The sequence below is a fragment of the Alternaria hordeiaustralica genome, assembly GCF_023758085.1.
Source record: "Alternaria hordeiaustralica strain BMP 2776 chromosome Unknown scaffold_1, whole genome shotgun sequence".
NCBI classification, from domain to species: domain Eukaryota; kingdom Fungi; phylum Ascomycota; class Dothideomycetes; order Pleosporales; family Pleosporaceae; genus Alternaria; species Alternaria hordeiaustralica.
In genome coordinates, this window is record NW_026056773.1 from 1072161 (window position 1) to 1099052 (window position 26892).

The 26892-nt window shown below is 53.2% G+C and overlaps 11 protein-coding genes across 11 annotated transcripts; 6 read left to right on the plus strand and 5 right to left on the minus strand.

The window, feature by feature from the left end:
- Positions 1 to 31: 31 nt before the first annotated feature.
- Positions 32 to 3035, plus strand: J4E84_000323 (uncharacterized protein; the record flags this gene model as incomplete). Its single annotated transcript, XM_049382964.1, has 9 exons — positions 32 to 49; positions 117 to 150; positions 201 to 206; positions 257 to 301; positions 351 to 464; positions 519 to 649; positions 699 to 744; positions 796 to 1963; positions 2012 to 3035. 9 exons carry the CDS (start codon positions 32 to 34, stop codon positions 3033 to 3035), a joined length of 2586 nt encoding a protein of 861 aa, XP_049248482.1.
- A 316-nt stretch (positions 3036 to 3351) lies between these two features.
- Positions 3352 to 4944, minus strand: J4E84_000324 (uncharacterized protein; the record flags this gene model as incomplete). The annotated part of the gene is made up of 4 exons (XM_049382965.1): positions 3352 to 3958; positions 4017 to 4389; positions 4504 to 4789; positions 4879 to 4944. The coding sequence occupies 4 exons, from the start codon at positions 4942 to 4944 to the stop codon at positions 3352 to 3354; spliced, it is 1332 nt and encodes a 443-aa protein (XP_049248483.1).
- A 252-nt stretch (positions 4945 to 5196) lies between these two features.
- On the plus strand, positions 5197 to 5980 carry J4E84_000325 (uncharacterized protein; the record flags this gene model as incomplete). Its single annotated transcript, XM_049382966.1, has 2 exons — positions 5197 to 5502; positions 5561 to 5980. The coding sequence occupies 2 exons, from the start codon at positions 5197 to 5199 to the stop codon at positions 5978 to 5980; spliced, it is 726 nt and encodes a 241-aa protein (XP_049248484.1).
- Positions 5981 to 6462: 482 nt separating this feature from the next.
- J4E84_000326 (uncharacterized protein) lies at positions 6463 to 7164 on the plus strand (the record flags this gene model as incomplete). The annotated part of the gene is made up of 2 exons (XM_049382967.1): positions 6463 to 6865; positions 6926 to 7164. The coding sequence occupies 2 exons, from the start codon at positions 6463 to 6465 to the stop codon at positions 7162 to 7164; spliced, it is 642 nt and encodes a 213-aa protein (XP_049248485.1).
- A 110-nt stretch (positions 7165 to 7274) lies between these two features.
- J4E84_000327 (uncharacterized protein) lies at positions 7275 to 8353 on the minus strand (the record flags this gene model as incomplete). Its single annotated transcript, XM_049382968.1, is given in 2 exon segments — positions 7275 to 7796; positions 7814 to 8353. The coding sequence occupies 2 exon segments, from the start codon at positions 8351 to 8353 to the stop codon at positions 7275 to 7277; spliced, it is 1062 nt and encodes a 353-aa protein (XP_049248486.1).
- Positions 8354 to 9505: 1152 nt separating this feature from the next.
- Positions 9506 to 11563, plus strand: J4E84_000328 (uncharacterized protein; the record flags this gene model as incomplete). The annotated part of the gene is made up of 2 exons (XM_049382969.1): positions 9506 to 11368; positions 11417 to 11563. The coding sequence occupies 2 exons, from the start codon at positions 9506 to 9508 to the stop codon at positions 11561 to 11563; spliced, it is 2010 nt and encodes a 669-aa protein (XP_049248487.1).
- Positions 11564 to 16281: 4718 nt separating this feature from the next.
- J4E84_000329 (uncharacterized protein) lies at positions 16282 to 16700 on the plus strand (the record flags this gene model as incomplete). The annotated part of the gene is made up of 2 exons (XM_049382970.1): positions 16282 to 16326; positions 16377 to 16700. The coding sequence occupies 2 exons, from the start codon at positions 16282 to 16284 to the stop codon at positions 16698 to 16700; spliced, it is 369 nt and encodes a 122-aa protein (XP_049248488.1).
- Positions 16701 to 18836: 2136 nt separating this feature from the next.
- On the minus strand, positions 18837 to 19304 carry J4E84_000330 (uncharacterized protein; the record flags this gene model as incomplete). Its single annotated transcript, XM_049382971.1, has 1 exon — positions 18837 to 19304. The coding sequence occupies one exon, from the start codon at positions 19302 to 19304 to the stop codon at positions 18837 to 18839; it is 468 nt and encodes a 155-aa protein (XP_049248489.1).
- Positions 19305 to 20202: 898 nt separating this feature from the next.
- J4E84_000331 (uncharacterized protein) lies at positions 20203 to 20751 on the plus strand (the record flags this gene model as incomplete). The annotated part of the gene is made up of 1 exon (XM_049382972.1): positions 20203 to 20751. The coding sequence occupies one exon, from the start codon at positions 20203 to 20205 to the stop codon at positions 20749 to 20751; it is 549 nt and encodes a 182-aa protein (XP_049248490.1).
- A 308-nt stretch (positions 20752 to 21059) lies between these two features.
- J4E84_000332 (uncharacterized protein) lies at positions 21060 to 24229 on the minus strand (the record flags this gene model as incomplete). The annotated part of the gene is made up of 4 exons (XM_049382973.1): positions 21060 to 22202; positions 22250 to 23392; positions 23441 to 23870; positions 23949 to 24229. The coding sequence occupies 4 exons, from the start codon at positions 24227 to 24229 to the stop codon at positions 21060 to 21062; spliced, it is 2997 nt and encodes a 998-aa protein (XP_049248491.1).
- A 979-nt stretch (positions 24230 to 25208) lies between these two features.
- Positions 25209 to 26844, minus strand: J4E84_000333 (uncharacterized protein; the record flags this gene model as incomplete). Its single annotated transcript, XM_049382974.1, has 2 exons — positions 25209 to 26612; positions 26671 to 26844. 2 exons carry the CDS (start codon positions 26842 to 26844, stop codon positions 25209 to 25211), a joined length of 1578 nt encoding a protein of 525 aa, XP_049248492.1.
- Positions 26845 to 26892: the final 48 nt, after the last annotated feature.

Here is a 26892-nt window from a genome sequence, read left to right on the forward strand (position 1 = left end):
CCCCTCCGCAATACACAGTTGAGCTATAACAATGCGTCTCGACGTCAAGGTACGCGACAATGCGCCGCTGCATACGTGAGTAGCAAAGAGAAATTCTAACCCGGCTATGAATATAGAGGCAGCTTTTCGCGCGGTCGGAGCGTGTCAAAGGTGAGTAGCCTCAATGGACACTTATCAAGACGTACACTAACATGTTACAGGCATTGGTAAGAACAGCAGCTCTGCTAGACATGCTCGCCGCTAAACATCCCCAAAGACTTTCACCCGACCGAGCCATGGATCCTTACGACGTTATACAGCGGTATGCACCGCTGGTCCTCCCGCCACAGGCAAAGTGCTGACAGAGGCAGGACACGTCCACATCTGGTCGTATATATCACAATCGATTGTCAAAACCTTCGAGCTCACCGACGTACCCGTACGCGCTGGTCGCTTCATTGCGAGGAAGAACTGGATAGTCGCTGGTAAGACATGAAGGATCCGAAACTGTTGGACACGAAGTTGACCTGTACACCCAGGTTCCGATGACTTCCAGTTGCGCGTCTACAACTACAACACCTCCGAGAAGGTCACATCTTTTGAGGCACACCCCGATTACATCCGCGCAATCGCTGTCCACCCAACACAACCTTTCGTCCTTACCGCCAGTGTGGGTAACAAATCTGAACAACGCAGAAGCGAAGCTGATGTGGCTTTAGGATGACATGACTATAAAGCTTTGGGACTGGGACAAGTCGTGGAAGTGTATGTGGAGTGGTCATACCAAAAGACATGGCATATGCTGACAGATAGCAGGCGTACAAGAGTTCGCTGGCCACCAACACTACGTTATGGGCATCGCGATAAATCCCAAAGACCCCAACACATTCGCCTCCGCGTGTCTCGACCGTACCGTCAAGATATGGTCCCTCGGCAGCTCTACTCCCAACTTTACGCTCGAGGCGCACGAGACCAAGGGTGTCAACTTCATCGACTACTACCCCCAGTCGGACAAGCCATATCTCCTTACAACCTCCGATGATCGGACAGTCAAGGTTTGGGACTACACAACAAAAGCGCTGATTGCGACACTCGAAGGTCATACTTCTAATGTCAGTTTCGCCGTATACCACCCCGAGCTCCCCGTCATCATCTCTGGATCGGAAGACGGCACAATCAAAATCTGGCACTCGTCGACCTACCGGTTGGAACAATCCTTGAACTATGGGTTGGAGCGCGCATGGTGTGTATCGTACCAAAAGGGAAGAAATGGCGTGGCACTGGGATTCGACGACGGAGCTGTTGTCATCACCATGGGACGTGAAGAGCCAGCTGTCAGCATGGACGGTAGCGGAAAGTTACTCTGGGCGAAGAACAACGACATTCTCACTTCGGTGATCAAAGGCAGCGACCAGCTCAAGGATGCAGAGAGACTCTCGCTCCCTAGTAAGGATCTTGGTTCAACCGAGCTGTACCCACAGTCATTGCTGCACTCGCCCAACGGACGTTTCGTAGCAGTTTGTGGTGATGGTGAATACATCATCTACACTGCGCTTGCTCTTCGTAACCAAGCTTTCGGCAGCGCTCTCGACTTCTGCTGGGCCTCGAAAGAACACGACAAGGACTACGCCATCCGGGAATCCTCTACCAGCGTCAAGATCTTCCGCAACTTCAAGGAGCGGAGTGTACTGAATGTTGGCTTCTCGGCTGACGGCTTGAGTGGCGGCGTGCTTCTGGGAGTGAAGGGTCAAGGCGGTATCGGCCTATTCGACTGGGACTCTGGCGCCTTGGTTCGACGGATAGAGGTCGAGCCCAAGAGCGTCTACTGGTCTGAGAGCGGGGAACTCGTGACGCTTGCCACGGAAGATACATTCTATGTCCTTCGCTACTCTAGGGAGAACTACCTGGAAGCCGTGCAAAACGGTGAAGTGGACGAGGACGGTGCCGAGTCTGCATTCGAAGTTGTGTGCGACATCAACGAGAGGTACGTTGTAAGAAGCCATTACTGAATCCACAAGCTAATGACAAACAGCGTTCGTACCGGTACCTGGGTTGGAGATTGCTTCATCTACACAAACAGCACAAATCGCCTGAACTACCTTGTCGGCGATCAAACGTACACCATTTCCCACTTCGACTCGCCTCACTACGTCCTTGGATATCTACCTCGTGATTCCAGAATCTATGTCGCTGATAAGGATGTCAATGTGGTCTCCTTCGCGCTGTCTCTGGCCGTCGTTGAGTACCAGACACTTATCCTCCGAGGTGATTTTGAAGCCGCCGAGGAGACCCTTCCCTCTGTGCCCAAGGATCAGAATAACAAGATTGCTCGATTCTTGGAAGGTCAGGGCCAGAAGGAAATGGCGCTCAAGGTTGCCACCGATCCCGAACACCGATTCGATCTCGCTTTGTCCCTTGGAGATCTGGAACAGGCTGTTACAATTGCTCGTGAGCAGGACACGGAGCATAAGTGGAAGACTGTCGGTGATGCTGCTCTCACAAACTGGGATGTCAAGCTCGCGCAAGAATGCTTCGTCAAGGCCAAGGACCTTGGTTCCCTTCTCCTCCTCTACAGCGCAACTTCGGATGCCGCTGGCCTCCGGGAACTCGCTTCCCTAGCCGAGAACGCCACCGCAAACAATGTGGCCTTCTCTGCGCTCTGGCAAATCGGTGATGTCCAGGCATGTATCGACCTGCTCGTCAAGACCAACCGCCTCGCCGAGGCTGTTCTCTTCTCACAAACGTACAAGCCAAGCGCTACCGCTGGACTTGTCAAGCAATGGAAGGAGTCCCTGGAGAAGGAGAACAAGACCAAGGTTGCTAGACTCCTTGGCACGCCGCCTCAGGACGGTGAGGGAGATGCAGAGATGTTCCCCGAATGGGATGAGTACCTGCGGTTGGAGAAAGAAGGCGGAACGGTGGAGGACCTTTTGATCCAGGAAGACGAAGTAGAGGCGGATGATGCCGATGAGGAGATTGCAGCCGATGCTGAAGAAGATGACGAGGAAGAAGACGAAGACGAGGAAGAGAGCGAGGAAAGTGAGGAGGAGAAGTAGGCGTCTGCATCAAGCGTTGTTTTGCTTGGCGGATCCGTTGTAGCTGCAGTTTGACTTTGGATGTGTGGCTGCTCCACGTAGCGTAGGTACGGTAACGGAAAACGATACAATGATACAGATGTTTCAAATATGTGTTATCCAAAGTTGTGATTTGATATATTGTAGCATGATGTGACGTTATATCACGCCCCTTCGTTAAATCTATGCCTAGCCCACAGAAACGCCACCCATATGTACGTTTGTCTTGTCTTCGTGATATTCCAACATATACAAACATTTTACAAGGCCATACTGATATTCAATGGCAGCGTTGTCATTACTGTACGACAGCCTCGTTGGTCGCGCCCTGGTATGCCGAGTCGCGGAATCTCTCCTCACCACTAGCTGTGCTGTCGCTGCTGCTCGCTTCCTCCGATTCTTCGGAAGTGGTGTGAACTTGACTTCGTACGCGCGCATTCATTTCCTCGCGTGTATCGTCCACTGTCTCCATCTCGCGCAGCCCCTTTCCCCGACCGAAGAAGTCTTCTGTCCTCAGTCCACGGACATCGCCCTGCGACATTCCTTTACTGCTCCTCAGCGTGCCGTCTGCCTTCTTTCTCCTGATGTACTCCCGCACTGGCCCCATGGCCGCATCTCTACACGCCTCCTTGATGTCCGAACCGCTCATGCCAGCCGAGACGCGGACTAGGTAGTTTAGGTCAAAGTTCTGGTGGTCGATTTTGGTTCCGCGTAGGATCAGAGAGAAGATGTTGTGACGCTGTGTGGCTGAAGGGAGTGCGACGGGGAACTTCTTGGGCATGCGGCGGAGAATGGCTTCGTCGATATCTTGGATGCGGTTCGTGGCGCCGAGGATGCAAATTCTCTGGGGGGTCGATGTGCCGGAGGAGGTGCTGGATGCGAGGCCGTCCCAGTGGGTCATAAATCTAGGAGTTGTTAGTCCTACTTTCGTCGCAATTGGGGTGGGACGGTATTGAGACGTACTCAGCTTTCACCATTCCGCTGGCCTCGTGTTCTCCACTTCTTCTCTGTCCCAAGACTGCGTCAATCTCGTCGATGAAGACGATACTTGGTTGTAGCTTCCTCGCCAGACTGAAGACGGCGTTGACGAGCTTGTTGCTGTCGCCGTACCATTTCTCCGTTAACGTCGAGATGTGTAGGTTGATGAAGCAGGCGCCGGATTCGTGTGCGAGGGCTTTTGCGAGCATAGTCTTTCCGCAGCCAGGAGGGCCATAGAGGAGGACACCGCTGGGTGCGCTGAGGAGCGAGGAAGAGTGCGAGTAGAGGTGGGGCATGGTCAGAGGGTAGATGACGGATTCTTTGAGCTCCTCAATGATAGAGTCGAGGCCGCCAATGTCTGGAATGTGTCAGCGTTGCATTGCGACCCAGGCTTCCAGTAGGCCAATTCGCGCGCACTCATGCGCATGATTCCACAGCCCATGGCTCAAGCCCGGACGAGTTTGTGACGTACCCTCGAAGCTCACGGGAATCTCCTCGGGCGCAACCACCTCCATGGCAATCGTCTGCTCGTAGGTATTCAAATTGAGATCCTGTATCCTGGGCCGTCTGTGCCTCGATTCTGTGTCTTCCTCATCTTCACTGTCGTATTCGCCGTAGCTTTTCCGCCGCTTGCTTGTAAGGATGGCGTCGAGTTTACGTGTGGCGGCTGAGGCTTTGGCGCGGGCCTCTTCTTTTTGTTGAGCTTCCGGGTCGAGGCGTGTGAGGAGGTTGCGAATTACGAAGTAGGCTATTAGTGGCTACGGGGATATGAGCATGTAGTCGGCAAGGCAGTGAGGGGCACAGTGGGTGTGGGGAGACTGTGGCGCGTTGGTGGATATAGACGTACTGCTGCAGCTGCCATGAGGATATCTGGGAGATAGCCCGTAAGGCTGCTCTTCTTATTTGCGCTCATGCTCGCTGGGCTGCACTTTCACCAGTGCGCTCGTCTCTGCAGATAGCGTGGGCTTGTGCTCAAAGAGCGAATGCTGGGTCGGGAGGTTGATAGAGCGTGCGGTGTCGATGCCAAAAGTAGGGACCGATGCAGGAACCGGGCCGCGGCTGCGTCGACCTCAAGCCCGGCGTCACACGAGCTCCGCTCCGCATCCTTGGATCGCATCACATCGCATGCCTTCAACTGCACCCTTCACTCGCACGCATAGTCACAATGGCCGCCGCATACAAGCCCACTGAAGCCATCGCGCTCATTCGACCAACATTCGTCTTACCGCGCATCCGGGCCTCAAATCGCAGAGCGCACATCGGGCGCATCGCCTTCTCCACCACCCACCATGCACAAGCCACACATACGTCGACGAGCAGTCCGACGCCAAAACCGCAAAGGAAGTCGATTTCTTTGACCGGCGACACCGGCCAAGTCCGATGGTCTGATCTGTCACCGGGCGAAAAGGCAGTGCGGACCACCCAGCAGAGCTTCAACTTTGTAGTGGTCCTGGTGGGCATAGTAGCAACTGTACAGCTTCCCCTCACCGAGTCCACTTTTGGAAGCGCAAGGCTAACCACTCTACCAGGGCGGCGTGGGCTACTTCCTGTTCTCCGATGTCTTCAGTCCCTCCTCCAAGACTGCCTACTTCAACCGCGCAACGACACTTATACGTCAGGACCCCCGATGTCAAAAACTACTGGGTCCAGGCGCCGAAATTGCAGCTTTTGGTGAAGGCTCTTGGTCGCGATGGGCGCGCAATCGCTACCTCAGCAGTACCGAAGAGACTGACAAGTGGGGCACTGAGCATCTGCGCTTCAGATTCTTTGTCGAGGGGCCGTTGGGACAGGGCGTGGTACATGTACATTTGACCAAGAGACCAAGTCAAAATGACTACGACTACGAGACGCTTGCTGTGGATGTAAAGGGTCATCAGAGGATCGATCTGATTTCCGAGAACAAGAAGGACAAGGTTGCGCCCAAGATTTTTGGCGCGCGGTGGTGGTGAAGACAAATCTCACAGCTCTTCGCAATGGGCTCTGGTGGTCGAGTAGCCATACATCCCTCCAACCAAACCTTTAAATTCTCGCTGTTGAACAGGCAGTTCGTGTCAGCCAACATGCAATTTGTTTTTCCATCCTCAAACGGGCCTTCCCGATGCGCACAGATATGAGAACAGAGCAGGGGCAAGGTAGAAACCTGTGTGCTAGCGCACCACGGACTACACACGACTCTCTTCCCCTGCCCGGGCAAACTTGGTCAGCAAGATTGGGCCAAACCACTGCATTTTGTTTGTGCTTGCTCTAATTGTTTTGCTTCTAGATCCATCAAAATACGTCACACGAGGCTGACAAAAACCATGTGACCCCTCCAGCCTCAGCCATCAAATCCAACTTGACCACGTTCACATATGCACGCTACGACCTTGTGCATCGCCCCCCTAAACCCTGACCCAGAAGCATCGTTTCTTGAGCCCAAACATCAACCACAATGCCCGTGTCCATATCCCCAGCCCAGCCCAAAGATGCAGTCGACATCGCCGCCCTACATGTCCAAGCGTTCAGCCCCAACGCCCTCATGCGAGCCATCTACCCCACCCCTGCTATATGGGCAGCACTTCAGGGCTGCGTCGAAGAAAAAATCTTAGCTGACATGAAGGAGCCCAAAATTACAGTCCTAGTCGCTAAACACACGGACGAGGCTGAAGTGAGGGAAGAGCAAGGTAAGACTGTAGGCTATGCCGTGTGGTGCCATCCGATCAAGGCCGAAGAGCAGGACTGGAAACTACCAACTTGGAAGTTGCCGGAGGGCACTGATTGGAATGTGTTGAAGCCTTGGTTAGCGGCCGCTGGAAAGATTGTGGAGGAAGTCATTGGGCATACGCCGCATTATGGTAGGTGGTGGTGTTACGTGCTTCTGCATGACCTGAGATGCGGACTAACTGGAGGTCTAGATCTTATGTGGCTCGCCGTATCACCTGATTATTCTCGAATGGGTATTGGTACATTGCTACTACGTTGGGGCATGGACTTGTGCGAGAAGGAAGGGGTGTCTGTGTACTTGGACAGTACTCTCGAAGCTGCGCAGACGTTTTATCAGAAAGCGGGCTTCATAGAGAGGGGTAGAATCAGGTTGGTAGTTAATGAGGAGATGTACGAGGAGGTCGCTTTTGTGTACGAGCCCAAGCGATAGACGATACCAGAAATGATAATCGCCGAATTGCTATGAAGATGAATAGTCCTACCCGCTTTTTTCCAGCCTACGTCCAAGTCTCGTGTGCTCAGGCCGCATTTCCAGACCGTTCAAAATGAGTGACCCAGTTCCCTTCTCGCAAGCATACTCACGATCTCTTTGGTTAGCATCGTCGTCATGGCCAGGTCAGGATCATGATCTGGATTGACCTCTGCGATGGACAGTCCAACGACATTGGTGCTAGCCATGAGTACTGTCAGGGCTTGCATCATCGTCTGAAATGCCACACCTGTAAAGTTTGGGACATTTGCCAGCGGGAATTCGCCTGGATCAATGGAGTCAATATCAAGATGGACCCAGATAGCCTCAACCTTGTTCTGCTCAAGGTGCTCCAATGCTTCGTTTGCACGTCCTTCCGGATGGTTTGCCACCGCTTCTGACGAGATGACTTTGAAGTGCTCGTCGTCCAGATATGCTAGGTGCTTCGGCTTGTTCCCCGGGTGGGGAAGGTTTGTGCCAAAGAAAACTGTGTTGGTACTATCGCAGAGCTTCTCACGAGCGAGTACAGGGTCTCGTGTGCCTTCCGACTCATCACTAATTGCCCCGGGCCGCGCCATGAGCTGCGTCATCGTCTGCAGATGAAGTGTACGAAGTCAGTGTTTGGCTCACGTTCCTCTTGCGTCTGAAGTTTGCTCACCATGCTTGCAAAGTAGCCCTTCCAATCGTCGTCCAAAGGTGAGTGCAGATCAGTGTCTGCGTCGATATAGATGAGACCAATAGTAGAGTCTTGGTACTCTTGCTTGACAGAGGAAAGAATGGCTGGCAGCATGCAGCACTCGCCCCCAAGAACTAGCTGGAATGCTCTGGGCTCCGCCTGGAAGTTCACGGTCACCTTCTTTCGCACTCTGCGAAGGAGCTCCAGATTACCCGTCCTGTTGCGGATATTGCCTGGTACGAAGGGGCTGGGCTTGTAGGTCACCTCTCCGTCGAGCACGTCCGGTCCCGGGGCCGGGCCATCGCTGTCGGGGAATTGACTTGGGTCGATGTCAATAACGTTTACGCCCGCTTCGACCAGTCTGCGGTAGATGTCGACCGTTTTGAAAGCCGCAGCCGCCCTGGACTTCCCTGGTATGATGGAGCCGCAGTCGGCAGCCACGTACGTTACGCATGTCTTTCGCGACTGGTCCATGGTCGTGGTTTGTTGATGCAACTGAGATGGAAAAAGCGTGATTGGAGTAGTTACACAAATGTAATGACTGGTCTTCACTGTAGGCGGGGAAGGATGAATCTACACTGACATGTTGCTCATAGGGCGTGCATGCTGGAGTCTGACTACTCTGGCAGCGACATGACCGCAACCAGCTCACCTATTCTCACATTCCACTGTGAGTTGATTCGTTCCCTCAGTCAACATGTCACCTAGGCCTTGGCGTAAGCTGGCGTGAGTCTGCTTCCAATGATGCCTGGCGACGCCGGTGCCACCTTGCAAAGGCGCGGTGACTGTATGCTACAAGCAAGCTTCTTGCGTCGGCTCAGCGGGAGAGCGAGTGACGATGTTAATGTATCCCTGGAAGGTACAAAGGAAGTGTCATGGATGGTCGCGGCTGATGAACCCGACACGCGTCATGGTGGGAACTTGATGAGAGACAGCGGGTACTTGCTTGTGAAGATTGCAAACGAGGTGTATGCCAGCACATGAAGGTATATACCGGATGGTGCTGCTAGCTCAAACATGGGCTGAAGCCAATGTCGCATTCGCACAAGCTCGCATTCGTCAAACGACGATAAATTTTCAGCCACCATGACTCGACGCACCACCAAAGAACAGAGGAATTGAGTGCACGCTTATGCGCACGCCCCATGGGGATTGACATGTTGAGTCGGGGATGCGCGCCATGCTTTAGCAGCTGATGCAAAGATCCATATTTCAAAGATGGCACGGATAGAGCGGGCGTGGTCTGGTCGGGCAACGGACCAATGGCAGCGAATCCTTGACACATTCGCAGCTCTCGCACGTTGGCGTTGCATCATGGCTCACACAGTCACGACGCGTTTGGGCTCCAGTTTGCAACTTTGCTTCCCATTTCGGCGACCCCTTTGATCGCTTCTACCCGCCGGCCCTGTGTTTCGGATCCACAGCCAGGTCGCGACCGAACGCAAATGTATTTTGGGTTGCGGTCCGAGGACCATTACGCACAGCAAAGTGCCGGACCATCGTAGCCGGAGTACTCAAAGTCTCATGGCGCCTCCAACGTGGCGGTCGTCCTCATCTCTTCTTCTTCTTTTTCCATAAGCACAGCAACCGCACAGCGCTCCCCTCTCCTACGCAGCACCCGCCGCAATGGAGCCCTCGACCACCAACTCGTCGGAGCACACGCACGTCGACTCGCACGAGATGCAGCAGATGCCGCCCACGTACCCCTCGCCCTCGATGCAGCCCGAGCAAGCAACCGGCAAGACGCGGGTCAGGTTCAACAGCTCGGCCAACGTCGAAGTCCCTGCGCCCCTAGAACACGTCCAGAGCTACACCCGCATCAGCGAATCCGGGTCGAATGAAATCACCACCAACGAGCACACCACCGACGCCGAAGAGCTCTGGAATGCATACCACACCGGCCAACAAAGCCACAACGCGCCGCCGGTGAGCGAAGTGGATCCCGAGGGCGCCTACACTGTCACCGGCAACACCAACGGCGGCATCTTCTACCAGCTGCTGCAAGCCTACAAGCAACCGGTGCGCGGCTATACCGATACATCCTCCGAAGCCAGCGAGACATCACCCACACAGAGGTCGCGACCTGGCTCTTCTTCAGGACCCAGCACCCCCTCGAAGAAGAAATGGTACAACGCAAACAAGCCAATGCAGTCAACAGAGACGCTGGCGACTCTCGTTGGCGCTTCAGCCAAGCTGGCAAACCCCAAGGATGACAAGAAAGACGCCGCCATGCGCCCGCGCCATCACAAGCGCAGCAGCAGTGGAGGAATCATTGCCAAGGTGTTGAAGCCAAAGGAAGACCAGGATGCCAAGATCAAGATACACGTTGCAAACATCCTCAAGCGACAGCAGTACATCATTCGCATGTGTCGCGCTCTCATGCTCTTTGGCGCACCCACACATCGCCTCGAAGAGTACCTTGCGACAACGGCCAAGGTCCTTGAGATCAACTCCCAATTCCTCTACATCCCCGGGTGTATGATCATTTCCTTCGATGACAGCATGACCCATACCGCTGAAGTCAAGATCGTTCGCACCGATCAAGGCGTCAACCTCGGCAAGCTGAAGGACACTCACGACATCTACAAGGAGGTTTTGCACGATGTCATCAGCTTGGACGAGGCTCTTGCCCGCTTGGACGAGGTCATCAACGCAAAGGATCGCCATCCACGTTGGCTGACTGTCCTCATGTACGGTCTTGCTAGTGCGGCAGTCTCTTGCTTCTTCAAGGCCCGCCCCATCGACATGCCTGTCATCTTCGTACTCGGCATTATCCTCGGTCTGCTCCAGCTTGTCATCGCTCCGCTGTCCAAGACATACAGTACTGTCTTCGAAATCACTGCGACTATCCTCATGAGCTTCCTTGCGCGGGCGTTTGGTAGCATCAACAACGGGAACCTCTTCTGTTTCTCGGCCATTGCACAGAGCGCCATCGCTCTAATCCTTCCCGGGTGGTTGGTGCTCAGCTCGGCCCTGGAGCTCCAGTCTCGTGCTATCGTACCGGGATCTATCCGCCTCGTTTTTGCCATCATCTACTCGCTCTTTCTCGGATACGGCATCACTGTCGGCACAGCTATCTATGGTGCGATAGACTCAAACGCCACCAACTCGACCCAGTGCCAGGATCCAATGAACCCATACTGGAATTTCCTCATGGTCCCACTCTACGTCTTCTTCACGACCTTCACGGTACAGGCCAAGTACAAGCAGATGCCGGCTATGATAACGATCGCGTTCGCTGGCTACATTGTCAACTTCTACGCTGGCTTGAAGTTTTCGTCGTCTGCCCCCATCGCCTACACATTTGGCGCCTTCACTATCGGCGTGTTGGCAAACTTGTACAGCCGATTACGTCATGGAGTTGCAGCTGCCGTCCTCCTACCCGCAGTATACGTCCAAGTTCCGGGCTCTCTTGCGTCGAGTGGCAGTATCAACTCTGCCCTACGAACAGCATCAGCTCTGATCAAGGGCGCAGAGACATCGACCGACGTCAGCAATCCTTCATCTCGCTACGAAAACATCACTAACGTAGCGCAGACCACGACCGACAGCCTCAATGCCATTGTCTTCAATGTCGCTGCGTCCATGATCCAGATTGCTATCGGCATCACTGTCGGGTTGTTCATGGCTGCCCTTCTGGTCTACCCCATGGGCAAACGACGCAGCGGTCTTTGGACACTCTAAAGTATACATTCTAATATTTTCTGTCATGCATAGCGATATGGCGTTATAGCGACCCAAAATGGGAGGAGTTTGGGACATCTACCTGCTAATGATCTATAGTACTCGAACACCAAGATGTTCAACTTCAATGACCCACATGGAGATGAGTGGTGTCGAGGTGAAATGTGAAGGTAAGCCCCATTGCAACACGAGCGACTCTATCCGAAGCAGTTGTCGACTCGCCTTGCGACAACCATTTCCAAGCAGCAAGCCGTTGCGACCACTCCACATTGGTTTCCATGCGACATCCGGACCACGCAGCCCTCGCCGGATTTGGACTTCCACAGCGACCAACCTACGCAGCATTGGCCCTAGCAAAACATCCCAAAGAACACCATCATCCGCCTGGATCCACTGCAACCCATCGCCGGATTTAGACCTTGCGCCCAAGCCTCCCATCGGTCAACTTCTGCTCCATGCATCTACTCCCTTTCACGGCACACGATATCTCACCTATACCTCCGCGCCCACTCGTCCTGTTTGTGATGCTTCGCTTATGATTGCGAAGCTCGCACAGGTTGATGGCATCATGCACTGCGTAAACGCCCTGATGTTGATACCCCATCCATAGCCATCTTTTGCTAACCGAAGCTATTGTGTGCAACGTGTCGTGACGTGTCCTATCCTGTCTTATGTGTTTTAAAAGGAACAGTACATACAACGGAAGAGCTGTTCGAAGAGCAAAGCGTTTAGATATAGCATCTAGACATGAAAATATACCCTTGTTTTCCAAGACCTTGCTTTCCACACCTGAAATATACTTGAATCTTCTGAAACAGCAACATGCTCGTCGTTGCATGCTAAGATGAATGTCAAGCGTGGGCACGAAGTCACAAAGTAGTCAGTCAGACTCTTGCTAGTTATTAAGGAGTAAAAAGATGAATGAAGAGTGGCGAGGTGTATATCACGTAGCCAGTGTATCTAGCGCTGCCTCATAGCAGTGACGTAGCATGAAGGTCTGCGCTCGGTGACATCACCTCCGATCCAGGAACAGATGAGGTATTAGGTAGGTGTACAAGCTTTGTAGTCATCGAGCGATCACGGCGACTTCGTTAATCGGAATCACTGCTAGCGAAGCATCACCAAGCTTCTCGTACCAACACTTCGTATCTGCAGCCCTCCATCGAATCGCAATGAAGCCCCGGTGCACAGACTTCTCCCAAGACTTGCGCAACGTCGAAGCTGAGGTACAGTCACCTTCTAGAAGACCCGTAGAAGACGCACTGACACATGTGAGACCATGTCCGTTGAGCTCTGGAAAGGGAACGGTCTTGGATCGGGTCCGAAGCGTGCATACTATGATTTGATTGGTGCCGGACGGCTTACGAGATACGGGTATGCAGTCAGCATTGTGGCAGTGGTGTCATCGGTGGTAGTTCGGACCCGCTTTGACTTAAGACTGTAGGTATCAAGATGAATAGTCAGAGGAGTCGCTAGTATGCGTAATGTCGCATAAAGCTAACCATTTGATTTGTGCTTGTGTTGAGTAAAGAGCATCTCTGATAACCGGCCCTTGTCAAACGACGAGATGGAGCGTATGCATGTTTCCAGACTGTTGCAGGTATCAACGTACATGATCCTACTGGTACATTATCAAAAGCTCTTTCTAGATGATAGATGGGCAGATGTGCTGCAGGCGGCGATCATCTGTCTTCCCCGTCACTTGTTGAGCATTGCATGATAATGGCTATAAATCGTACGATAGATCTGAACGGTGGGGTCTGGTAAGGCAGCGGACCTAAAGCAGCGATAGTTGTCGTAGGGCTGTTAGTGTCCGCCAGGATCTACAAGCGCTGGACCCTGACGTGCGTTCTGCGCTACTACGCTTTGGGATCGTGATAGATGGCTCGAAAGTGAGAAGGTGAGTTGGACTGAGATAGTTGATCCAAATCCATAGCATTGGGACGGGGATGTGGTACAGAGGCCGTCTAACTGTATGTCACACGTCCCATGGTATTTGGAATGAGCGAAACATGGCAAACCAACGTTGCTACTGGACAGCCTCGTCTATTCTGTGTAGATAATGCAGAGTATTTGCATTAACATTCGACACTTCGGTCTAGCGTTGTGTATGTTTCTTGGTGCGCTGTGCCCTGATGCGGATGCCGTGAAGCGGGTTGTAACTCGCCTATGTCCGCCAACTCGCAGGTTGATCTCCTCTCCCGCTACTGACCGTTTAGCCGGTGAGATAGCCTCGAAGTTTCATGGGTTTAGGGTGTAAGCTGGAGATTCATGTTGCGGAGAACGAGGTGTGTCAGCAGCGGGGCAGAGAGGTTGTGTTGTCGGTTAGGGATGGCACACTAATGACTTGCAGCGCCGAGACCAAATCGGCGCAGGCTTTAACGAGTATGCTTGACGGCAGCGAATGTGGCGGGAGAAGGACCATCAGATAAGATATACGATTCGCTTGAGAATGTATCGGCTGGCAATCCTACTACGAGGTTAGACCAAATAGCCCCATGCGGACCAGGTGGATGCGTAAGACGGCGGGCGGTGGTTTTTCAGCCTACAGGCTCGTTTCGCGAAAGCAGCTCCAGACCGGCAGGCCGAGCCGGTGCGTCCCTCTTGCGAACGTCACTAGTGCGCCGCCACGCTGGAAGTGCAGAATTACTGGTTTCGGTAAGTAGTCCAGCGTAGTCACAGCAGAACGCCGTAGGGCTGTCTCTTTCCACGTGGGTCGTGCAATGTAAGAATCACACCATACCGGCCAGGTGAGACTCTTCACAGCCTGGCACAAGGCATCGATAACGTTTCGAGCACCAGACATTTCTGCATCCTGTAGCCTGCTTGGATGCATACGGTGAGTATATATCACCTTACGCCGCCGAGCATTTTCCTGATGTAAGATGGTGGTCGCTTGGGAATGTTCATGAACAAGGCTACTGATAAGTCATGGCAAGCGCGCTTACGTAGGTAGACTTTCAGCTCAGTTAGCGTTCCACGTGCTGCCACCATAGGGTTCTTTTTCGGCCACCCCCAGGCAGCTGTACCCGACGCTCACCGATCGCCTCCCGACCCTGCGAATACCTGCTTTCCTTCAAATGCACGACAAGACATGTGAAGGAGCGCATTCTACGCTCTGCTCTTTGTATCAAGCTAGCGAAGCATACGATAGCTGTCTTTTTTCCATAGTCGCACCCGGAAGTCGTAACGCATCCGAATGCGCTAAAGCCTGGCATGGTTGTTCTCGCCAGAAGGGCGCAATACACATGGTACCGAGTTATAGCAGTGGTAGCCAATATAGCCCCTGTGTCGGTATTCTCGCAGCGAGCGAGGAAGAGCGGTGACAGAATTGCATGCACTTTACATCGTTCCCAGTTAGCGCGAACGACACTTCACTACGACCGAACTTCGGCCCAAGGCTCGCAGTGGAAGCGGAGGCTCAACAGCCCAGCTGAATGTAGTTGTGAGTCAGTGCATCGCTCTGACGTCGTCATGTAGACAAGCTCTTAGACTCAGCGCAATACAGAGCGTCTATGTTGAGGTATGTGAGCCCCTCACTACGGATGTTGTTCGATTGATCATTCAAGATACCTCATCACAGCCAAGCACTGCAGAGCTTTTGGAGATCGAGCCCTACCATGCATCTTGTGCGGGACGATAATCCTCAAGTGGGGTGGTTTTTCTTGAAGACAAGACCAGGCACCTCTCTGACTGCCACCGAGTGTGACAGCGAACTACTTTGATACCGTGGCTTTGGTTGGCTGCACATTGTTGCAGCTAGTTCAGCATGCGTACTAATCTTTTTATCAAAGACTTGAAAGAGTAAAGCGCACGCCTCCATGCAGACCCCTGTCTCGCGGCCATGGCTGGTGTAACTCTGGGAACCACTGGAAGACGAGAATAACAACAACTGGTGTGCTTGCTGCACTGGTGGGCCGTGCTTCGGACGCGTGTGCCGGTAGCAGCTGTATGAGCATGCAATTCAAGCTATCTTCTGCACGTATTCCACTGAAAGCCACATCTTCAGGGTCCACCATGGCCGTTGGGGTTGTTCGCGGGCATAATTGCATGGTCAGATATCCCTGCTCAAGCCACTGGCCGCCATCTCATGTGACTCGACGCGGTTCCGAAGGAGACATGCGCGACGTCCGCACAGTGTATAAGATCTCAGCTTGCCCACCGTTGTGTAAGCCATCTCCACCACACACGTATCTCAACTTGAACTGACACGACACTTGCACATTATCTCAGCAGCGGCTTCCAACAGAAGTCTTAATCACAAGAAGAACAATCGCTCATTCCTATACACCATTCTGCCTTGCGCAAAGACTTACCAACTTTCTCGTCATCACTTATCTGCAATCGCAAATCACACACAATGGATTCCCACTCATTCGATTACTGGATGGCACAGGGAAACTACATCGCCCCAACACACCAGCCAGCCGTATTTGAAATGCCTCAAGATCTTTCCAAGGTTCCGAGTCTAAGCGGGTCGCCTGTGAGTCTTATGTTGAACTCCCCTAGTCTACAAAACTGACTTGCTCAAGGTCTCATCTACATACGACCAATTTCCTGCACCTATTCACCAAGCTTACTACCCTCACATCGTCGATGAGCCTATGCAGTTTGGATCATATCCCATGCCAATGACACCCTCCGATTTCGGATCCGATCACGACAGTCCATACTGCAGTCCTCGACCACTGCAGCACGCTGAATCTACGTTCGGGACTATGCCTACGCCCGCGCCAGCCGAACGAACACACACTACCTCAGGGGTATGTATCCTATATCGCACAAATAAAACCTAAGGCTAACATTTGTACAGCGACGAAGGGCTCAAAATCGTGCCGCTCAACGTGCGTTTCGAGAGCGGAAAGAGAAGCACGCCCGAGATCTTGAAGCGCAGCTTACGGTCTTGAACGAGAGATACACTAAGCTCGAAGTATCGCATACGGAGCTTAACGCGGCCTACGAAAAGCTTCGAAAGACCATCGAGCTTCTTACACAGGACGACGACGCGGAGGGTGAGGATGATGAGGGTACAGTCACGCGCAGGCGAGGGAGCAATTCGGATACCCTCCGCAAGCTCCTGGATATACTACATGGGGAATTCAAGGGTACGGTACCCGTAAAGACAGAGATATCCTAGCATCTCGTTGGCTAAAGATGCTCGGGTACTGCGTTTCCTTATTTTCAGCTTCGCTTCTTGTCTATACCCATTTTGCTTTTGCGTTCAAGCCAGCGTTCATTGGGCACTAGCTCCAGGTGTCTCTCAGCTACATTTACTTTTTCGTCTGCAAAACCCTGTTCACCAAGAATTTCTGAATTACTTTCCAACGCGTGGTGTGACGATCACCACTGGTTGATACCAGCCTTCACTACATGGTCAAGACCCACGAAGCTACGGCCAATCTATCGTAGATAGTACCTAATACGGAATTGTACCCACCATACTGTAAGATGGACTTCGCCTACGCGCTTTGAGCCCCTTGAGGACCTGTGTGATTCCCATTCCTGGCCATAGGCGAGCGTACGTGAATACGATCGTCCGGATACTTGCTTCCTGTGATTGACAACAGCCCCAAATCGCTCCCCATAATTCCGCATTGAAGCACTGAAATGCCGATATAGGAAGCCGGCCCGTCAGCATCAGCCAAATTACCTATACATCTCCGCAATGCCGCCAATGAACGTCGCAGAAACTCCGATCGGAGTATGCTCATCTCTCACCAGCCCCAAAATCTCACAGTGGCACCCGGGGTTTGATCGTGGGAAAGTCAGCTGTGGCAGATAGCCCGAAGGATGGGAAGCTAGGACCCGACGGTACCCAGTCGTCTCACTTCGTGGCCGCAGTGAAGTGGCCGTCTGCCAGATTTGGGCATGCTACGTATTTGACGGCATTGAAAGTTTTGTCCTATTTGCGGGTTAAGAACTTCCTGATATGGCCATCAGATGTGCATCGTGAAGTTTGAGTTTGGAGAAGAGGTCTCTCGTTTATAGTGTTTTGGGGGCAGATCAGGCGTTACGGAAAGGGTACCCGGGTGTTGGACCTCGGTGAACGCCTACGCACGTGTATCGCAGTCGGCCCCGAAGCCACCATCTTCTCACAGTCTGGTTTCCAGAGCGATAAGATGTTGCAGTAAGTCTTTGCACCATCAGTCTATCATTGTAGAGAACCCAAGGGCGTTTCTTGACTGTCACCCACCAAGCAAATGTTGCCGGCAAGGATATCGCCCCATAAACTTTGACCACCGACTACCATAATCCTGGGACGTCGCTGTACTTTACCATGCCAAGTCCAGCTCGCGACTTCAACGATATGCGCTTCCAGCGTATGACACAGAGCAAATGTCAAGCGATGCACCCAAAGCGCGACGCGAGCGCGACCTCGTAAATGCAAGCCCTCACACGCGACAGATGGAGGCGTATGACGCCAAACCCAAAGTCGCCGCCGCTCGCCCTCCCACATAGCTCTTGCCCCACCCACAATTGCGCCTTGCATCTTGCCATGTCCAGGCAGCACGGTAATAGCGAAAAGGTAAGAATAGACGAGGCAACCGTGGACTAGCAGCTCGTATCTATCGAGTCCTTAGTTTGCACTGAACAATCCCGCAGCCTTACGACCTGACAAAGCTTGATTATTGCCGCACTCGATTTCCTGCACGACGGGAAATCGCGCTGCACTCTTACCACCCAAAAATAGCTGTTTTGCCGCACGATACCACCTCACTAATTTGAGGGTGGGAATGACGACATCGGCAAACTTGATGTCCACAACAGCTTCCGGTGTTGAGGGTCTGCTAGTATTGGTGTACCAGCTTTGGCCCATACGCGGATGCTGTCAACAGATGTTAGCTCGGAAGCGTTCTTTCCCAAAGCGACCACATCGATGAGCTACTTCATGGTTTCGCCGAAAGAGGAAGCGACCAGTGGGTAATCGTATCCAGAGACTAACCACATAGGTGAAGTTGTCCATAAACTATACTAAATATTTCCTCTATAGTACTTAATCTCTAGTAGTCGGTGAACGTGAGGAACCACGGAGTGACATCACAGCCTTGGGGGGTATCTTGATGTGAGCGAACAGTGTGAGGATTATTACGTAGTAGTCTAAGATCATTAATTAGTTGCCCTCCCTAGTAGAAATGTGAAACCGTCTCCGCATCGATGTCCTCATGTTTATCCCGTGACGTAACGCCAATCCCCAAATGTCATGTTTCAGATCGTTTCTCATTAATGGACAGGCCTTGGTGGAAACAAACTTCCGTCGTCATAGGTGATGCTTTCAGCAAGCAATGTTACCGGCCGTCGCGCCGGTACCTTGGCCTTCTGGCGCAGCGACGAAGTCGTCGCTGGTCAAGGCCCTGCTGAACATCAAACAGGCCGTCTCTAGTTGTCCGCCAGCTGTGCCATAGTACCCTGCCGGTACTACCACGTTCTCTGCCCAGTATGATGTCTTGCACTCTGTGTGGTATCCGTAGCCGTAACATTGTTGAAGGCACTGCTGTGCCATGGCGGTTGTATTCGACGAGTAGGAAGGGTAGTAGGAGCTGTAGAGGATGTCGTCGTGGGCAGCCGGCGACGGTATGTAAGATGCATTTGACCCAGTGGGCAGAGGGTCGGTGACGGTACAGGTTGCGGGGATAGGTACAATTGCAGGGCCGCCCGCCCGAGCAACTGTATTCGACGTAGGTAGCGCGGACGCCAGCGAGCAGAAGGCCGTAGCGAGGATTGTGGTTGAAGTGAACAACATGTTTACTGAAGAAGTCGATAACCAAACAACGACTGTTGGAAGGATATATATGTAGATTGAATGTGCAGGATTAAGATGCAGTTGCCGGTGGATGGCCCCACGATAATTGACGCGTTGGAAGCTGTATAAGTATTCCTGCGCCTCGCTGCATGATGCCTGTTGGTGTGATGTCAATGTGGGTAGGTGGTAGGGCCAACTCGCTCGTCAGTGTTCAGCCGCAGCGCTGTGCGTCCAACAGCATTTAGCCTGGTAACGATCGCCGCTCAAAGCCACTTTTAGTGCGACTATACCTCGCAACCTTTATCCCTCCCTCGTACGTATGCCCTCTAACAAGGGGCGATGTAACGGGCATGACCATCTACGAAGAGTTTGCTGATGCCGCATTGTCCGAGATGATGTCAAGGGCACTTTTGCTGTGACACCGGCCCATCAAGGTTGGGAGCAACGCAGGGTAATCCTGGAATAGGCCGTCTTCGTCATATTTGTTCGCTGGTGAAATGTCTCAGACCCGATGGCGCGCGCTTTATTGTGTTGGTGGTGATATTGTCGTGCGTGAGGGATGACCAGAGCCGCGGAAAGAAGCTTTACTAGAAGCGGAGGCGGTTTTCTCCGCATGGGGGAAGGAAGTGCAACTCGACACGCCACCAATATACCAACATACTGGGATCCATACCTCTCAATTGTAGCGGTCTTTCGTAGAAACGAACCTGCACAGCAGCCATGTCGACACGCAACAAAAAAAGTGAGTAGTTTTAGAAGAGACTGAATTTAGGCAATGCAGGTGGTGACGACACCATCCCACACCCTAATGGCGCTTCGCATCATCTTCCGTAGTCGACCATCTCACTGCGATGAGGAACATCTCAGAACCCATCATCCATCTTGAGTATCACACACCATGGCTGCGCCCCCAAACAAATCTCTACAGTCCCTTTCCGGCAAATGGCAACTAAACAAAGCCTGCTCCGATGACTTTGCCTCAGTCCTCGCACTGCAGGGCGTCAACGTCCTAGTCCGCAAGACAGCCACGGCAGCATCCATCCATCTGAACATAAGCCAGCCCGATCACCAACACATCAAAATGGCGCAGTCAATCACGAGCGGCAAAATCCCCGGTACGACCGAAGAGTACACGTTGGACTACGAGTGGCGTACCAATAAGGACGGTTTCTTTGGTGAGGTAGCCGGAAGGAGTCAATGGGTCAGTGTTGAAGAGGGGAGGCAGACGGGAGTAGTTGATGAGGGCGAGGGTGACTGGATCGAAGGAGATAGCGACGGGAAATTGATCCACGCAGAAGGAAAAAAAGAGGGCGAGTGGGAGGCTAGTCATCTTTGGGGTTTCGAGGTTGTTGATGGAGAGAGGAGACATACGAGACGTGTGAAGGTCAGCAACAGCAAAGGCGAGGAGCTGAGGGTGAGAATGGTGTATGACTTTGTGAGCGAATAGCTTGTCAAGCTGCAACACGCGGTGAAGGCAAAGTAGCACACGCAAAAGAGCTAAGTACACCCAGAGCATTGATTGCGAGACTTCGTCTCAGTGTTGAATTATGCCAAAAGCTGATCGTGCATGTCTGATGTTTCCAACTATCTACACCTGCCTTGGCAATACACAAATGTTATCCACTGTCCGCTCTTCAGAAGACCTTGCCGAATGAACTGAACCTGTAAACTAACTCCAACTCTGCGCAGCGAGACTGTCAAACAATCGAAAATGACCTGCGCCAAGACAACGTTCTCTCTCGCTTTACAGGTTCCTTATTTCCAGCCACTTAACCCTGCCCATGGGTCATTGCCATTCTGTCCTTGCGCTGGCCTCTGCTGGTTCGCATACCCGCCAGGTCCATTCGGATACCCTCCTTGGCTAAAGTGACTGTAATCTTGCTGATTGTGACTCGGTGGCGGTCCCGGGGGAGGTGGCGGTGGAACATAACCCTGTGGTAGATTATTCTGAGGTGTACCACCCCATTGTTGTTGCTGGTTTGGAGGGGGTTGACCCCATGGCTGATGCTGCTGATGCTGTGCAGGTGGCGGGGAGAAGAATTGTTGATGTGCCGGTGGGGAGACCGGGTTGTATTGGTTGTGAACCGCGGGATTGTAAGCCGAGGAGCCCTGAGAGTTCTGGGACTGATGTGTAGGGTATTGTTGTTGGTAGCTCTCTCGACGCGGAGGTGGTTGCTGGTTGTAGCCGTTCGAGGGTTGACCATAGGACTGCTGTGGCGACATGTATTGTTGCCCTGGGCCTGTGGTCATCGGGTAGCGCGGTGTGACTGGTGGTGAAGCCGCGGGGTTATAAGCAGGATGGCCAGCCCCCGAACTTGATGGGTAGCCCGGTGTAGAAGACAGTGGTGGTGGTATGCTCTTCTTGCGACCTCCACCTTGTGATACCGGCGAACCCGAAGGCTCCAAGGACATTCTCTCCATAAGGTCTTTCATCCGTTGTTGTTCCTGGTCTGCACCCTGTGCCTTGTTTCGCTCTTCAATCTTCGACAGTAGCTGTCCGCCTTCACTCCGCCTGTTGTTAACGAACGTCTCAACATTCTTCTGCAGACTTAGCACGGTATCTTTCATCTCCGTGTAGAAGCTTTGGGCGCGCATCAAGCCAGCGACGAGGTCATTGAAACTTTGATACACTCTGCGATACTTCGTCATAACTGTGTTTCGCTGCCGCGAGAAGGCTTCGTATTTGCTCTGCTCAGATCGCACACGCTTGTCTTTCAGCAGATCGGAGTAAGTCCGGGTCAGCTCTTTCAGGAACGAAGCTTGTTTATGATTGGCTTGCAGTATACGATTTTGATGTGGTCTGAACTTCTCCAGCTCAGCTTTGAACAATTGCGACTCCTGATTCGCAATGGCTTTCTTGTTGAGGATGAGTACGTTAGAGATGTCGTCAGAGTGAACCTGTTTCAGTCAGTATACGTTATGAGGGGAAGTCGACGGCCATGTACCTTGTCTTTGAGATCCTTCAGTATCTGCGTCCTCTCCTTCTTTACAAGATTCAGCTTCCGTAGGATATCCTCGACGGCTGCTATTTGATCGGTGACTGACGGACCCTCGTCAATGTCATCATCGATAAGGTTGCCTTCCATTGGCCTAGGGCTTTTGCCCTTGCTTGCGCCTGCCTTGACCATAGCCCGGGAATATAACACATCGGCTTCATCTGTCTCACCAGCTGAACGCATCTCGTCAAAGTCGGCCTCACATTGCCTAAACGTGTTGTATAGCTGTGCGTCGCTGGTGCTCGCCTCTTGAACTGCCCCTCGATAGTTTCTGATATCGTTTCGTAATGTCGAGGTTAACCGCGAGCTAGGTTGCTGTGTCCACTCGGATCCGTACTTGGACCTCATCTTCTCGCAGACACTCTCTTCCATGTCTAATTGCTTCATACTGGCATCGAGAGAGTTCATTATCTCGGTCTTGTCCCTTTCCAGTTGTTCGAACGCAGGGCCAAATGATTGATGCCCAGCGAGCTCTTCGCACCACTTTCGAAAGTCGTTATCCACCATCATATCTTGGTCCATGCCTCCTCGCAGCACATTGAGACTGTCGGGTAGCTTGAGATAGTCGAGACTAGCGGCCATCTCGTCGTTGGCGACCTCGACACGCTCGCTCTCAGCCCGTATAAGCTTGGCCTTCTCTTCGTCGTACAGACTAGCCGATTCAGTGACGGCTAGAGGTACAATCTTTTGAAAGATATCTGGCCCGATGATTCTCTGAATGTCCTGACCCTGGTATAACTCGCTGACGGGTATCGCCTTGGCCGCAGGCATCTTGGGCACTGGTGTCAAGGCCGCTTCATTCGGAATGCCTTGGTGATAGATGAAGTCGTTGTCTTTGCCAAACTCTAGCAGCTTTTCCTGAACGTTGGTTAGGTGTTTCTTCGTCATCTCTGCGAGTATGCCTCCAGTCTCTGAAGTTAGGTTCGAGTTGGCTGGCGCGTTGTTGGGGAAGCTGTGGGCTGCTCGATTGGCGTCTTTGGCATGCGCTTCGGCGACTTGTAGCCTGCAGATGGCTGCGCCGTGAATGTTGGCGTCATCGTCAGCCAGAGCTTGATAGTACTGGGCTAGCGAAGCCATGTGGTGCGATTTGATCTGCGCGACCGTTAGTTTTGATAGCAAGTAATGCTGTGATATTCTCACCTGGCAAACCAATAGCCAGACCTTTTCGAACACAGCGTTCGTAACGTTTTCCTGCGCCCCTTCCGTTGCCTGTGTGTACAGAAAAGCGGCCTGACTGGCAAGTTTTGCCAGCAAGCCGACCTTCTTGCCGTCCGCAATCTGCTTCTCCAGAAAGACTTCTTGCGCCTGTGCCAGCATGATGGCGATCAAAGTCTTGACAGTCTCGCGACTGAGATCGGTCGAGGGGGCGTGCAGGAAGTTCTCGTTGATGTAGGTGAACATGCCGGCGGAGGCCTGGAACGAATGGTACGAGGTTTTGAGCCCAACATCTTCGTGGCGGTTCTGGTGGGCGGCGTGGCAAGATAGGACGGCTGAGATGTTGAAGATGATGCTGGCCTTTTCGTATGCGAGGGAGTACTGAGAGGTTGGTTTGTGTGTAAAGGCGTCGAACCTGACGCTGGTTAGTCTTGGGCGTACTCTTGCCTAATCCGTCTGCTTCTCCGGTGCTCCTTCCCGTTTGCCAACGTACCATGTGAAACTTATTTTGATGTGGTTCTCATCCACCGGAAACCTCAGGTCGAGCAGTTCCAGCTGCCCGTAGTATCTGTAGAGCAGATCCCGGCCTGCTGCACTGTCCTTGCCAGCGCCTCTCATATCCTGACGCAAGCGATTCAGCGTGCCACACTCCTCCGAGTAGCGCTCTGGGTCGTCGCCATACGTGGCGCGTATGTACTGCTTCAGCGGGGCTATCCAGTCGATCTCGCTGGTCTGCTTCATGGGCACCGAGATCATGGGTATTTGCGTCGTCATGGTGGGCGAAGGGTGCGCTGGGGAGGCCGCCGCTGGGCGCGCTTTCTGTAGAGGTATCGCCGCGAGGGGAGGCTCTTGGGCTCGCGGGTGTGGTGATCGGCGACAATGGCGTAGGCGACAACGTGGGAAGTGGGCTGTCGTGGGCCTCGGATGGCGCGCTAGAACAGTAGCTGCAAATGCGCGTGCCTAGTACTCTGGGATAGATATGTCGATGCTTTGCTCGCGAAGTAGCAGAGCATTCACGCAGCGGATGACGTCGCGAGAGTGTACATGCACAGCGGGACGATGCGTTGGTCGGGTAGCTCGTTCACGTAGTCAATCGTTGGCGGGTGAGCAGCCGCATGGGGCACGATCTAGTCAATCCGAGTCCTGGGAACGATTGTGATGCGGCACAGCGAAAGCTTAAATGCCCAGGTGGTAACAATGCAGACGATGTTTGGTGTCGTCGGTGAGCTCGGAGGGTGCGAGTGATGTTGGTGGGGAAGACGCAGGCACATGCATAAGCAACACCAGAGCCGCGACTTCCTCATCCACGCTCGCCTATCACACCTCCAGCACGCCACGCGAGCCAGACCGCTATCGATATGTGACTCTTCAAGCTCGTCACACCGTCGCGGAAATTCAGCGAGACGTTCAAGCCGACCCCAGCTGTGCGGCTCGCGCCGGCCAATGACCATGCAAGGAGACCGAGAGTCTCGCCTTGGTTACGCGCCCGCGATATTGGGTAGGAGAAGCTAGCGAGTGCCTCAATTCGCAAACACCTTGGGCTTCTTTTCGTGCGTCATAAACAGCGTGATATTCTACAAGCCTGAGTCGAGAGGCCAAATACTAATACTTCTATACATCATGCTCAACCAGTCTCCATATGCGCCTTGAATGCTCTCAATCGTCTTGCTGCAAACATGATAACATGAGTCGCATGAGTCGTCCCGTACGCCCGCCTTATTATACAACGTGTCCTCATATCATGAACGTAGGCTCAGCCAGATCCTCGCTTCTTCTCGTCTTCTTCCGCCTTACGCCTTTCCTCTGGGTCCAGGTGCTTATGTTGCCCAGTCAGGTTATGCCATGCGCTCTTCAAAAAGCCCTCATTCGAGTGATCGTTCCCAACACTGTTGCCATGTTGGTCCTTCATCTTTCCAGGGTTGATGACGCGTTGCGCGTTGTTGTCTCCCATCTCGTCTGCCAGCATCTCGAGAATGGTCCGCTGGTTGACGCTTAGATACTTCGGCATGTTGACCTTGAACTCAACGCGCAAATCGCCCTTGGCGCCTCGTCGGCCGGAGAGTACTTTCATGCCCATGCCAGACAATGTGACGCGGTCACCTGTTCCAGATCCAGTGGGGACCTTGACCTTGACTTCACCTTCGAGGGTAGGTACCCTAATCTCTCCTCCCAGTACAGCAGTCGTGAAGGGGATGGTGGCTGTATGAAGAATGTCCGAACCATTGCGCTTGAACTTCGAGTCAGCTGCTACGCGAATGAGGACGTAAAGATCTCCTCTCTGGCCGCGGATGGTGCCAGAAGACATGGCATGGCCCGTGAGTGGTGCGTCTCCCTCGCCGTTAACGCGCAACCGCATACCGTCTTCTACACCACCAGGGATGTCAATGGTGATGGTCTTGCGCTCCTTGACTGCTCCGTCGCCGCCACAAGTGCCACAAGACGAGCCCCGGGGTATCGCAAATCCAGATCCACCGCAGGATGAGCAAGTTGCGCTCATGTGGAAGCCGCCCATGCTCGTTACCCTCTGTCCAGTACCCCCACAGCTCTTACACTCTGCTCTCTTGGCACCCTGCTTCAAGCCACTGCCACTACATGTCCCGCACTCTGCCATGGGGGTAATGTGTATGTCCTTCTTGACACCCTTGGCCGCGTCCAAGAACGAGATGTTCGTCTGTACTTCGATGTTGTCGCCAACCATGATCTCTTCTTCAAACGGATTCCTTCTCCCGCCTCCGCCTCTTCCTCGTCGTCCACCTGTGAAAGCTCCGAACAGATCTTCGAAATTGATGTCCTGGAATCCGCCCGCACCCTGGGCGCCACCGAACCCGCCAAACCCACCGAAGCCTCCTCCTCCGAACGGGTTTCCTCCCGGGCCTCCAGCGCTAGCCCCAGGGTTGAAGCCGCCATTCGCATCGAAAGCACCGGCGCCATAGGAGTCAAAGGCCTTCTTCTTTTCGGCGTCTGAGAGGATTTCGTATGCGGATTGTGCGGCGGCAAACTTCTCTTTCGCACCGGCGTCTTTGTTCGTATCGGGGTGGTACTTCTTGGCCATACCATAGTAGGCCTTCTTTATGTCCGCGGCGGATGCGTTCTTACCGACTCCGAGGGTTTGATACGGGTCGGCCATGGCGAAGGACGGGGGAGAGGCGTGGAAGAACTGTGCATGCTGTGTTAGTAACTCAACTCGGAACAGCGGGAAACCAGATGCTACGTACTCGTATTGACTGCGCATTGTGCGGTTGTTGCCTCTGTGCGATTGATGGTCTCCGCGATTGTGTTTGCGAGGCCTGCGTCGCTATACACCGTCGTTGACATTTGGCGAAGGACCTCGAGCCGGCGATGCGCACGGGAGCCACCGCCTTGAGCGGCATGGGACCAGCGAAGCTCATCCTGAAACGGTGCGGAGGTGAGTAATGACTGTCTTGATACTGCTTTTC